The 14190-nt window shown below is 39.4% G+C and overlaps 1 protein-coding gene across 1 annotated transcript; it reads right to left on the bottom strand.

Moving 5' to 3' along the window:
- Nucleotides 1-952: 952 nt before the first annotated feature.
- LOC146390079 (ladderlectin-like) lies at nt 953-2581 on the bottom strand. The gene is made up of 5 exons (XM_084920364.1): nt 2521-2581; nt 2074-2183; nt 1819-1953; nt 1556-1667; nt 953-1278 (listed from the first exon to the last, which is right to left on the bottom strand). The coding sequence occupies exons 1-5, from the start codon at nt 2579-2581 to the stop codon at nt 1208-1210; spliced, it is 489 nt and encodes a 162-aa protein (XP_084776490.1). The 3' UTR covers nt 953-1207.
- Between the last annotated feature and the right edge of the window lie 11609 nt (nt 2582-14190).

Here is a 14190-nt window from a genome sequence, read left to right on the forward strand (position 1 = left end):
CTATTGTTTCTTGATCTGTGCTTTGACAGGCAGCAGTGTTTTTGATTGGTGTTTAAAAATTGCAGGTTGTATGAGTTACCCCCTCTAACTGCATGTTTGTGAACTTTGGGAGAAAGCTGGAGTACCCAGACAGAACATGCAAAGACCACACACGTTATCTGTGCCAGGTGGTGGATTTGAAAGTGGTGAGGCAACAGTGCTAAGCACTGCACCACCATAGTTAGTGAGATCAGGTTGATTGGTTAGTATCACATTCAATTCAAAATCCTGCTGCTCACCTTCCGAATTATTAACAATATATCTCCAAGCTACCTCATTGAGCTACTTAGATTATACACCCCTACTAGAGCACTAAGATCATCTTCCCAGTCACTTTTGTTCTGTGTTTTTAATGCCATCTAACATGCTAGCATGTTGGTACTTTGCCATAGCCTTCATCCTTCCCTGTTACTTCATCTCACCCTCTTGTATGTTAAGCACTTTTGTACACCACTGGTTTTAAATGTGTTATATAAATAAAGTTTGTTGTTGTTGTTGTTGGTGGTGATTCTAAATTGCCAATAGGTGTGAATGTGAGTGTGAATGGTAGTCTGTCTCTAGCCTTGCGACAGACTAGCAATCTATCCAGGGTGTACCCTGCCTCTGGTAGTTGGGATAGGCTTCAGGCCACCCATGCCCCTGATAAGGATAGCTAATAAGAGAACAGACGGAAATAGGTTTTGTGTTGTTTGATTGTGTAAATAGGTTGTGTGGGTAAGCTGCAAAGAAAGTCACCTAAATCTGAAAAAGGGGTGAATGTTGTTCCATTTAATGAAATATGCACATAAAAATGTGCTTTTATTTGAAAATCAGGATGTTTACACATGGATTTCTTTCATGTTTGGCAGTAGACCAATGAAAATATAACATACAACAATGACTCACAGACCAATTTGATTCAATGCTTAAGAGTTTAATAATGGAGGCGAGAGAGAAGAGTTCATGCAGTCGAGTGAAGTTTTGCTAAAAGCATTCTTTCCATTACACATTCATTTTGATGCTATTAAAAGAGACAACCCAGCTCCAGGTTACGGCGTTTGCCGATTCATTCCTTATGTAGCATTACAGCGAAATAAAAGGAGTAAAGATATAAAAAGGATTCTTCCGGGGTAATTGAGATTATTTGCTTCTTTGTTTGGTGAACTATAGCTTCACGTCAGACAAGGAGTTATCTTCTTTTCTTGACGCAGACAAATGGGTATCGATAGTTACAGGATTTGTCATTCATACACTTCAGTCCTGCAAGCAGCAAACATTGACATTAATTGAAACCATAATTATTTACACACATACAAATCTATACTAAAAGAAATTAAAATAAAAAAATTAAATTTGTGGAAAACACAACACTGTGTAATTGTTGTTTAAAAAACAAGTTTGATTTGATAAAAAAATAAAAATAAAAAATACAACAGCTGTCTTGTTACTAAATGAGAATTATTTGGGAAATCGTGGATACTTTGACAACATTTTCCCCTCAATATTCATAGAATTATACTTTCATTTGAGGATTCACCTGTCCAGTTCATGTGTAGGCAGTGCTCTCTGCGCCCAATGTTGTTAGGCTCTCCACGACACCAGTATGCGTATGTAAAAGGAGTTCCATCAATCCAAAACCAATAACGCTCCTAGAAAAAGCAATAAAATCGACAATAAAACATTATTGAATATTCATAGCATGTAGCTTGTTTTTAGAGAGACTGTTTTTCAAAGCCCAATTCTCTATGGCTAGAGTAATCTTTCTAACTGTCAGACCATGCATAATTATGAGTAGTATACCTGTTGAGCATCAGAGCCTCCAATCCATGTAACTGGGTAACTGTGAGTGGAACGATATATGACCCTCTGAATCTTGCGGTACTCTCCAAGGCTGTGTACAGATGCCAGGTTTGCATGCATGGACTGACAGTGTCTCTGTAGTGGAGATCAACAGGCACCAGAAATTTCAAGATTTGGGATTTAACAAAGCAAGACTTCAGAAAAAAAATTAGCAAACAGAGAAAGAGTAAATAGTAAATCCAAATAACTGTTTACCTGAGCTTCCGCCCAAGTATAGTGAAAGGGAAAGTAGCGGAAGTATCGGTTTCCGTACCTACTCCAACCAAAATACCAGTGCCGGAATCTCTTGACGATAAGATGCTGTCCTGAAGACGAGCAAAGAATACTTTAGTAAAAGCAATTTGTGTTTTTCTTGGGGTTTTTTTTTGTATAAATGTATTTATATGTACATGAAACTAATTTTATGAATGACTAACTCTTAAAAAAACACACTCTTTCTCCTACAAATGTAGCTAAAAAAATATATAATATTGACATATCATTCTCCTGTTTAGCATGGCAGAAATGAGACAAGTTTGGGGGAAAATCAGTAATATTCTGACTGACGTGACTGAATTGATCCCTCTGCATCTTCCATCTAGAAAAGCAGGGCAAATTAAAACAGAAGATGATGACTTTAATAAATAATACTGCAATTCTCACCAGCAACAGTGGTCACAACCATCACTGCACAAAGAAGTGCAGACACAGTCAGCAGCTTCATGGTGATATTCAGAATCTCTTTAAAAAACAGAAGACCCAAAGTGATTGACAGTTTATTAAAGAAAAGAAAAGAAGATAAACTGTTTTTGCAGCAAACCTTTTGTTGAATGTCTTGTCTTATTTCTTGACAGCACCACCCAGTAGCTTCAGGTTTCCAGTGAGAAGATGCTTAACAGCTTTGACATCAGGGCTTTTATACTGTTCCCTTAGTTTAAATCAGGAACTACTTTTATCTGCTCCCTCGCCGCAAGGTGTCGCCACAACGGGTAGCTCTGCAAGTGCATTTCATAATTTTTGACATGTACGTCATGTGACTCATTGCACTTCTTTGTTTCCTCACCAAAACCAAAATAACTGCCTCATGCTGACTTAATTTTACATTGACTGGTTAACAAAAAGTTCCCACAGAGTACAACCACAGAACATCTGATAAAGGCTTACTGTGTCTTGTAGAAAAACACACTGTTAAATAAAAAGCTGTGTTCAGTGAGATTAAAACATATTATAATTATTGTTGTTACCAGTGTTTGCGAAGTAACGATATTATATAAAGAAATATCCCTCCAAGAAAGCCAAGAAACAATCAGTATGACTACTTTGGTCCTCTTATTTTCCTAAAAGAAACAAAGTCAGCGAATGTACTCCATTATGATAGTTTTAAATAATGCTAACTAAGTTGACATTTGATGACTTTTTAGTTTTTCATTAGGTCTTTCTATACACAGCATCTTTTAGTCATATTAGTCACAATGAGAATGCTAATATCACTAAATCTAAGGTAAACTGTGCATCTCCTTGACCTTTCACAGTATGCCTACAGGTCTCAGAGCAGAGATGCCATGGTCACATTGTTTATCTTAATTTTTCAACAGTTGGTTCTCATGCAACATAACTATTTCTTTATTTTTCTCTGACTTGTTTTTCTGTTCAGTTTACATATAGTGAAATGTTCTGTGCGCAAAATTGCTATTGCCATTCTAGAGCAAAGTTACTGCTTTTTTCGGTTTCATTATGCACAACAAAACAAGGCTGAATATTGAACAGTCATTTATGTTCCTACAGCAGAAACTGTGGACGGTTAGTTAAAGATGTGAGTTTAAGATGAAATCATGATTCTTGTGAAATAATGTCTGGACTTCAGTTTTGAAGCACGTTTTGAGACCTGCTACTTCTTCAGTCTAACCGAGGCTAACTGATGATACCACGATAATGAGTTTATCTGTCGGTCACAGACTTGTCTCACATACAGCTTCTTGATTAGTTATGTGCGATGCATATTAAATAAAACAAAAACTGAGTTACAATGCACGAGCAATGTGTAAAAAACAAAATGCACCATTACTACTTAGAATAGAATAGAATAGAATAGAATGGCCCTTTATTGTCATTGTATATGTACAACAAAATTATGTAAATTATTAAACATGTGCACTTGGTTAATTGATCACTAGTAAGTGTCAGCACCTCTATAAAGACAGAGGTTTTGGCAGACACAACGCATAGCCAAATACATTTGCTTTAACACCTACATGGCAGACATGTCTGGCCCGGATCTGGTATCAAGCCAGCACTGCTGGCTGACTTCTGGCATGGTAAGTGGTTTGTCATCCAGAAGTGGGCCAGACCTGGCATAGATGACACTATTCATGTGATGGCATGCCACATCTGGCCCAATTGTGGTTTGTTTTTTTTATGGCCCAGGCTCATAGAAAACAGGTCTGGCATGGATCCGGCATCAAGCTGGCACTTCTGACTGACTGGTGTCATGGCAGGGTGTATGTCAACCAGATGTGGGCCAGGTCTGGCAATGATGGCACTATTTATGTTCCTATTTTCATACTTTAGTTAGAAGATCCAAATACCATGAGGATATACTATACTGCTATGGTAGCGAACATTTCAAATGCATGTTTGACATGTTTGTGAGTGTACACTTTATCCAAAACCTAGTGAGGTTACCCACATAGCAACATTGGTATGGCCCACACATGGGGCAGCACAAGGCCAGGTAGACACGCTTGTGGTCCTGTGAAAAAAGCTGAGGTTTTCTTGGTTGGATGGTCTAGAGCAGGGGTCTCAAACTCGCGGCCCGCGGGCCACTTGCGGCCCACGTCACCTCTACTTGCGGCTCACATATTGACATGAAGAAATATTTTTTTAATTATTATTCAAAAAATTATTTCATATGAAGGCAATAGGCAGAGTGTTACAGGCATAGCCCTAAAGAATGTAGCCTCATGGGCAGTGTAGTCCGTGCTGCAGGGAGAATGGACTCCCATACCCGTTATGTGTCTGTGAGCGCAAGGGAGGGAGAAAAACGAGAGTCGAAAAGTACGAGCTGTCACCGACCAGAAACGGGAGCTGGAAGCATGTAAATATAATAATAACCACTGCAGCCAAGAAGAGTGCCTGACGAGCCCAGTTGTAAGTACGCTATTAAGACTCGACTGTACGCTGTGTTCGTGTTTTGCTCTGAAACAACAAGTTCAGTTGGAGCAGCCTTTCAACGCCTCTCTCTGTCTCTCGCTAGCAAAGTTGACCCAGACAGTAAAGCTAGTTTTCGGCTATGAGCCTGACACGGAACCGACATATTAGCCAGAGGTCCTTTTACTATGGTTCGGAGCCGCGGACCTGGCCGAGGTAACAAGAGAGTATAAACAAAAAGAAAACAATTTTCACTAGCAGTCAAAAACTAATGTGTACACTTATATCTGCATTTTTATTTCATTAAATACAAACAAAATCATAGCAGAAGTGCTGCCAGGTGTCTGGCCAGAAAGAGAGGACCAATTTGTTTATTTGGCAGTTCAATGAAAGGCTTCAGTTGGTTAAGAGTGAGAAAGAAAATTGCGTTAACATTTGCAGTTTTGTCTTGTTATTGTCATATGAAGGCTGTGTGCAGGCAGGAGTGCTGGACCCAAAGTGCAGACTCACGGAAACAAAAGGAGAACTTAAATACAGCTTTAATGCTGGATGGCAAAACAGAAAACTGGTTGCATAACAATACAAAAATAAACTAATCCGGCAGGCTGGCAGACAGACAGACAGACAGACAGACAGACAGACAGACAGAACACACAGTAAAAGATGATGGTAGATCGTGACACTGACACAGAGAAACACAGGGCTAAAATACACAGAGGGAGCAATCAGGGAATGGGTAACAGGAGGGAAACACAGCTGGCCTAACAAAAATCAGGCCTAACCAGATGGGAGAAGCAAAACCAAATACATTAACATAAAACATGGACTTTGAAAGTAAAACAGGAAACATAACACAGAGACACAGACTTGACACGGGGATACAGCAGACAGGGGAGAGAGCAACTATGGATCACAGTCAGAAAACCAGAACACTAAAACTCAAACAAAACCCACACAGAGAACCTAAACTAAGAATAATCCTATAACCCATAAGACAAAGCTAGAATATAATGAAATAAACAAAATCAAAGAACCAAAACCCAAAACACAGGGTCAACGACCCAGGCACCCTAACAATATTTGAAATTTGAAAAAGCAAACAAAACTGATTTTAGGAAATATTAGTGGGTGTTTTCTGTTTTGTTTTGTTTTTTTCTGTATGACTTGAACACTAAAGTGGCCCTCCAATGAGATGACGGTGCCAGCAGTGGCCAGTGGCTCATTTTGAGTTTGAGACCCCTGGTCTAGAGCATCCAGGAGTGAAAGACATGAGCAATGATTTTAGAGAAGCAGCTTTGCTGCTCATCAATCGGGGGACAGTTATAAGGCTATTTCCAAACAACCTAAAGTACAGAATTCTAAACTGAGAAATAAAAAATTGAAGATAGCGTGGAAAAAATTCATCCAATATGAGACTGTGCAAAGATCAGAGACACTGCAAAAACGAACAAAACAAATAACTTGAAAGCTTCATCTTAGACACTGCAGGCCTCAGTTGGCAAATACACTGAATGGATTGTTTGGCAGAGTTGGCAGGAGAACAATCCCTCTCTACAAAGGATATAGCATCGTGCCTTAGATTTGCAAAGTTGTATCTAAACGAACAATAAGATTTCTGGAATTGCAGGTGTCTGGCCATACTGCACAGCACTATGGTTGGTGAAACCAGCTCCAGGTCTGGGCAACAGCTTTCAATCTGTAGATCAGATGGAAGAAACTGTAAAAAAATGGAATAATTCTGTTTTCTGTTATTAATTTTACATGAAAAGAGTACGTAACAGTAACAACTTCTGTTTAATCACCTGGCAAAATATTTATTACATTTACAGATCAAACGGGACCCGTAACAATTGAGAAGAGCAATTACATAAAGTAGGCAGGCGATGTAAATGTTCTTTTATGTCTTTAAGCTTAACCTAGAATTTACTTACAGGTGCATCCTCATTGAGAATACTGTATTAAAAACATGGTTAGCGACAAGACTGACATATATTCAAATAATGTTTGTGGAAATGCACAAAACAGTAATAAAGTAAGACCAAAATCTTGTCGCATACACTCTTAATTTGGCATATCAGATCCAGTGCTTTGTGAACTGTGTGCTGGTTGAAGGCAGAAGCCTTGGCAGAACACAGGGACACAGGGAAGTGGTGAGCCTTCACTTCCACTTCCTCCTTAAGAATGACTTGGTGACTTTCTATATCTGACATGTGGCTTTAGTCTCAGCTGCGATGCATTTAAGCATCGCAGCTAATTTTGGGATGCTTTTGCATTTATGTTGAAAAAGGATCAACAACAAGAAATCAATTTTTCTAGTTTTATATGACATAAAGCAGCCATATCATACTTTCAAATATTGCCCAAGTACTTTGGGTCAACCTAAAGTAAGGTTCTTTAATGTCCTCCGGAGAGGTTTTAGTTCTATTCAAAGATTTGGTTCTTTTTGGTCTGCTCCCTTAGAAGAGCCAGCTGGCACAGCTCTCAAATGGTTCTTCATTTAGTATCTCTCAGCGCCTTCAAATACAAAGGATGCATGTGTGACATGTTTATTCAGTGTTTTTATAAATGTCTTACTTTTTGCATTTGCTACTGCTGGTAAGAATAGATATGGTGTTTAAAGATTGGACAAATGTTGTTAGCCATTTTCCATTTTGGAGGAGTAATTGGCTCCTTACCCAGTTTCTCATTAACACTTATCTGTTTGCCTTGGGTCATTTGTTTTGGAATAAATGCACTCATTTTCCTAAATGTACAATTCTTATTGAATTGCTGAAGGCCAGTGTATACCTGCAGTTTTCGGCAAGACAATGGATACTATAGAAGTACTCAAAATGGGAAACTGCTCTATGGTCAGTGGCTGGAGGAAAAGGGCAGATCTCCTCCAGCTGTATGGACGAGTGAGTGTATATGTTTATTGTTGACCCTGCTCTGATTGATATTTTCAGTTTATACATTTTGCACTCAGCTTTGCAGTCTTTGTCCTTTCTGCAACAACAGAAGGACAATGTTTTTGAATTGCAGCCAGTTGTTCCTACTTTCTATTCTCTTCACTTTCTCCTAACGTGGCTGAATTTAAATCCAGGTCCCCAGCTCTCTATATGTGCTTACCTGGCCTCTACCACTACACTACCTGCATGGATTCTCCACAGAGCTGGCTCACCTCAACGGGAGTCGGCTCTTCTCACACGCTCCAACAACAGAATGGCACATCACTATTTTATGAACCCACATTGAACTTGAACTTGAAGTAAAGAAGTGGGGAGAAAAAATAAGAAGAAAAAGTGGGAGTACTGACACAGGCTGCATTCTGGTTGATGCACAAGCACTTACCAAAAGAGAAGAACAGAAGACAAAGAAATGACACAAGACACAATATTGGAAAGCACCAGAGTTTAATAATAACTAATCATGGTAAGCCCATCAGCAGCCTTTAGTAACATAACTAAGGGTTGAACTATGATCCCACAATCAAACCTCCAACTGTAAGTTTTACCAAAAATTTGCATTTCAGACTTTGAATTTAAAATACCTTTCCTCGCATACATTGTTGGGTTTTGGATGGCAGCTAATATGGGAAAAATATTATGTCATTCTTTTGTTCCTGTTAACACTCATTACAATGTTGTGGCTTTTTAGGGAGCTTTTAGTGACCTAATAATAATAATGACTTATAACAATCAAGCCTAGAAGTAATGAGTGCATGAAGTAGCTCTTTAGCATCACTGTAAGACAGAGGTGGGCAACTCCAGGCCTCAAGGGCCGATGTCCTGCAGGCTTTAAATATCACTCTGGGTCAAGACACCTGAATCAAATGAGTAGTTCATTACCAGGCCTCTGGAGAACATCAAGACATGGTGAGGGGGTAATTTAGTAATTTAAATCAGCTGTGTTGGATGAAAGACATCTAAAACCTGCAGGCCCTCGAGGCCTGGAGTTCCCCCACCCCTGCTCTAAGATATTTCAGGATGTGTCTACTATTACTGATATTTGTCAAATGAAGCAGTCCTACATATTTAATGTGTGTGTTGAAGGACATATCTTGGCCAGAAATGACTTCAGGACTTTTCACCCTGTTACTGAAAACCATGGTACTGTTATCTGTATGCAGCTAGATACCATTGCCTCTTTTTCACTCGTACCTACCCAGCTCGACTCGACTCTAATCAGTCATTATAGCAATGCGGCTGAAAGTCCTGTAACATCATTTGTGCGTGACACAAACACAACACAACCACAATGGACATTGACAATAAGTCATAGAGTGAGCAGCAGGTACTATTGCCTCAGAGTTGTAACCACGATGTTTAAGAGGCACAAAAAGAGACACATATGAGTCATCATCTTATCATGGTGGAGGGGTTGACTGTCCCAGTGATTCCAGGGTTATGTTGTCAGGGACGCTCGCCCTGGTCTCCCGAGGTGGAGTCAGAGTGATTCAACTGACCTCTATTAGTCCAAGGGGCCTAGCCAAGTGCAGCCATAAGATAAGGCACGGGCCTGCCCTCCTGAAGGTCAACCACCTGCAAAAGTACATAAGAATCACATTTAGAATAAAATTATTAAAATAAAAAATAAATAAATGAAGCTTAAAGCCAACTCTCATCCTGTAGCAAATGAAAAGAGGTGGGTTTTAAGAAGTGACTTAAAGTGGACAGTTAGGAAGCCTGTGTAAAATGCAGCTGCAGCAATTTCCCCAACTTAGGTGCTGCCACAGCAAAACCTCTGTCCCCTCTGAGCTTTTGTTGTGTCCTGGGCACATTCAGGAGCAGCTGTTCAGTTGACCTGAAGGACTGGGAAAGTACATGCAAATGTAAGTGCTCAGAGAGATAGGGTCGGGCAAGACATTTTAAAGACTTAAAAACAAAATAATTATAAATGAACTATAAAATGAACGGGCCAGGCCAGTGAGGCCAAAACAGAAGAAAACAGGCTAAAACTCTCTTCTGTGTATCAATTAAAAGTACAGCTGCATTTTGCACCAGCTGGAGACAAGACAGGGAAAATTGGGAGACACCAAAATAGAGCACAGAGACACTAATCATGGCAGCACAGGAACAAACTCTGAGCACAAGATCCATAGAGGCAATGATAATGACAAATTTCTGAACAATTTTGGTTAATCAGTCATGAAAAACACATGGTTGGAAAGACAAAGGATATTGTAGCTTCCTTAGCACCTCTGCAAACATTTGATAAACTTTACGTTGTGTGAGCCTTATAAAAAAAACCAACAACAACAAATACAAATTTCACCTTTCACACTCTGGAAGTGTTTTTACAAACATCTATTTCCTGTGGTTGAATCTTTTAAAGATGATATGTTAGACATGAAGCCACAACTCTTGTGACATAATGTTCGTACTTCAATTTATATTTCTTAAGAATACAACCGCAGCTGTTGGCTAATTGACAATACTATGATAGTGAGGTTATTTGCAAGTAAAAGACTTACATGCTTTCCTTGGGTATTTGTATGAATTTTACACGAACCCTGGCGTATAACACAGACAGACCTCTAGATGCATTTTAGTGAACTATAGTTACAGTGTTTGGAGCTGAAGGCTGTTTCTCTGACTCAGACCAGCTCACGTTCAGCTCTCATCTGACACTGCCACTCCAGGCCCCTGCTGCTGCTGGAAAGAGGGGAGACATGGTTAGCATGATGCAAATCAACTGTACCAGCCAGCCTTCCCCAGCACTGATCCCTCAACCCACTGCTCCACCCCTCCCCTTCGGCTGAGCCACAAACCACAACCCGTCACATTCAACTTTTACATACGTGTTGAATGATATTTGACCTGTTTCATATTTGATAGCATAAAAAATTACCATAATTATGATTACAGTACTTTACCATGTAATGTGATGCCTTTTCCTGAATTGACCCGAACTCCACCATGATAAGCATTTTTTGTAGCTGGTCACCAGGTCTGCACACATGTTGTGAGGCATTTTGGCTCAGTCCTCTTTACAGAAACTCTCTAAATCTTTTAGGTTTCTTGGCTGCTGCTTGGAAACTCCAAGCTTCAGCTCCCTCAGCAGAAGTTCTACCAAGTCGAAAGATTAGCTAGTCCACTCTATGAGCTTAATGTGGTTCATTTTTAGCTACTGCTTACCTTGCCAGTATGTTTTGAGTCATTTTTGTGCTGTTAAGCTGTTTCTATCTCTGTGTGACTGTGGAGACTTCCTTGGGTCACAGTCCACATTACGTTCCCTCCAAAGCTGTTTGGTATGAATTCAACCTGCATTTTTGTCTTCTTCTGACCACAGCATTTCTGATATTCTGTGTCTATCTTAAAATAAGAGAGAGAAATGAATCTACCATAAAATTAGAGACCATAATTATTTCCTCCATTTTAAGGAACTGGATTTTTGTTCATATTCTGGTTCTATCGTAAAAAGAGAGAGAGAGAGAACTGAAACTACCATAAAATTAGAGAGTTGAATTATTTTCCCCACTATAAGGAACAGTGGTTACACACATTAGGAACAATTTATTGTTCTGCTACCTGAGAGCTAACTGAGATTAAAACAATACTCAGAAGTGGGATTTGGTTGTGGTTGTTGTTTTGGTGGTGTTGCTGGTTTTCTACTATAGGTCTCGTCCCAAAAGCACACACATTCATGCAGCGTTTTTATCTATGTCTAAGTGCAATCTAGCATTCACACATGCTCTGATGTATGCATCAGAGGCAACTTTGGGTTCAGTATCTTGCCTGTTGATACGTAAAGCGTCATCCACCAACTTTCCAGTTGGCAGATGACCTGCTCTACCACCTTAGCCACAGCTGATCCAATTTTCTTTTGGCCCAAATGTTTGCTGGTTGACCAAAAATTCTTTATTGTTAATACTATAACATTTTGTTTGTTTGTTTGTTTTCTATCATCTATATATCTTAGAGTGGACAAAAACTTTTTTTTTGGAGTGGCACAAATAATTTGTGTGCCTTCTGATATGATGCAGCACACCTGATTGTTCTGTAAATAGTTTTAAAAGGTTATATAAAAAACGGCTGCATTTTATGCTCTGAGTCAATAAACTTAGCTAGCAAAGGGAGGCATCCACACTTAAGCCAAATCTGGTAGGAAGTGCCCTCACCTCTACTAAACCCTTAGCTGTCAGTGGGTTTCTTTTTTTGTTTGTTTTCCAAATAAGATCAAAACTCAAGAATGAAAATCTTTCATCTTGATTTTGCACCCTGGCAACTGGCAACGACTGCTAGCCGACATAAAGCTGTAGGTAGGCTTTAGGTTTTAAGTGAAACTGGAAATTGGTAATTGCTTTGCTTTGGTCACTAGATTGTTGCAGTTACTTGTTGTTTATAAAATATGTCCACTGACGTGAAAACACTGCAACTACAACCACGAGATCCAGCATTAGAGAAACTGTGAGGCAAACCAGACTACAGTCCCATCATGTGGTAAGATACCTGTATTGCAAACTACCATGCAGGTATAGTCACAATTTGGATTCTTTAGGAAAATTTAGGGGCGTGTGTCATTGTTCCTCAAATGTTGATTCTGTGTCGAATTTTATTTTTTTAGTTTCTGTCTCAATGTTGTTTCCTGTTTTATTCTTTATGTACTTTGTAATGAATTTAACTTTCATTTGGGGGTGGCTGTAGCTCAGGTGGTAGAGCAGGTCAGCCACTAATCAGAAAGTCGGTGGTTCGATCCCAGGCTGCCTCCTGGCTGCATGCCAAATATCCTTGGGCAAGATACTAACCCGATGTTTGCCTACTGGTGGTGGTCAGAGGGCCCGGTGGCACCTGTGTCCGGCAGCCTCGCCTCTGTCAGTGCGCCCCAGGGCAGCTGTGGCTACAATGTAGCTTGCTATCGCCAGTGTGTGAATGTGTGTGTGAATGTGTGTGTGAATGACTGAATGTAGTGTAAAGCGCTTTGGGGTCCTTAAGGACTAGAAAAGCGCTATACAAATGCAGACCATTTATCTTGTTATTTCTGATGTGTTCCCATTGCATTTCTCACCTTTTCCCTCTGCCCTCATTGCCTGGTGTATATTTATTGCCTCCACTTGTCCTTTGTTGCAGTCTCCTTCAGTTCTGTGTTTTGAACTCAGAAGGAGTATACATTCATCTCTGGATTTAGCAGGGTGCCAGTGAAGAAAAGCCAATATAGCAGACTAACAGGGACTAAATATATATTAGTCCCTGTTAGTATTCTTGCTGCAGCAAATTGGATTAACTGAAGTCTTTTACAGTAGTTCAGCCAAGAAGTAATAAATGCATCAACTCCCGAGCCATAAGAGAAAAAAAAAAGATATAAATGAATGGTGAATGACCCTGTGTACTGTCATCATCAGTCTCTCAATTTTTTGAGAAACTGATGATCCCCCACCCGACATGGACTGGTGTCAGTTTGAAACGTTGAAACAGATCGCTATGTCTGTTTCCCTACAAGTATGACACAGTGCCCTGGGTTATTTATTAATAAGTAAGCCAAAATGCAGAAGTCTGTGTGAAAAACTAAGTACACCCTTACTGCTGACTGATGATGATGTACAACAGAGCCGCCTGTATCCCGTTTTTCAGTTTTAGTCAGTTTAACTATCATCAGCACTGTGTGAAATCAAAAAATATTTATGCTCGTCTGGCCATTTTAGCAGCGAGCGGTTCAGGTTGAGGGGAGGAAGACAAGACACTGTACACTATAAATATAAAATTTTATTTATTATTTATATGATTACAATTACCTTTATCCAGTAACATCATATTAAAACATAGACAAGTGCAATTTTAATGTATATATAAATATATATGCTCGCCTACAAACTCTGCATGGTAGTTGCTTATGTGTGCCAAAAGGAAACAGGAAATCATGGTCATGGTACTGTGCACACAGCGGTTGAAGCATGTTCTGTAACTGAAACCATGTGCATGATAATAATTTTATAATACTGGTACTTCTCCAGCCAGTTTTTTTTCCTGATAACAAATAGTATATGTGATTAAATTTAACAAAATGTAACACAGTTTATTTTTCTCTTGATACAACTTAGCCTAATATAATTTTCCAATTTTAGTTCAGAAAGTCTGAAAACAGTTAAATAGTACATTTGAAATATATTTTTAAACTTTTGCACTCACAAGGTTTCCTCCCAAAGTTCACGTCACGCTCACTACCTCTTTTCACACTTGGTTCCAGCTGTCACCCCTGAGATTTATACTT

The sequence above is a fragment of the Perissodus microlepis genome, chromosome 3, assembly GCF_051167445.1.
Source record: "Perissodus microlepis isolate ML-2025 ecotype Zambia chromosome 3, ASM5116744v1, whole genome shotgun sequence".
Classification (NCBI taxonomy): Eukaryota; Metazoa; Chordata; class Actinopteri; order Cichliformes; family Cichlidae; genus Perissodus; species Perissodus microlepis.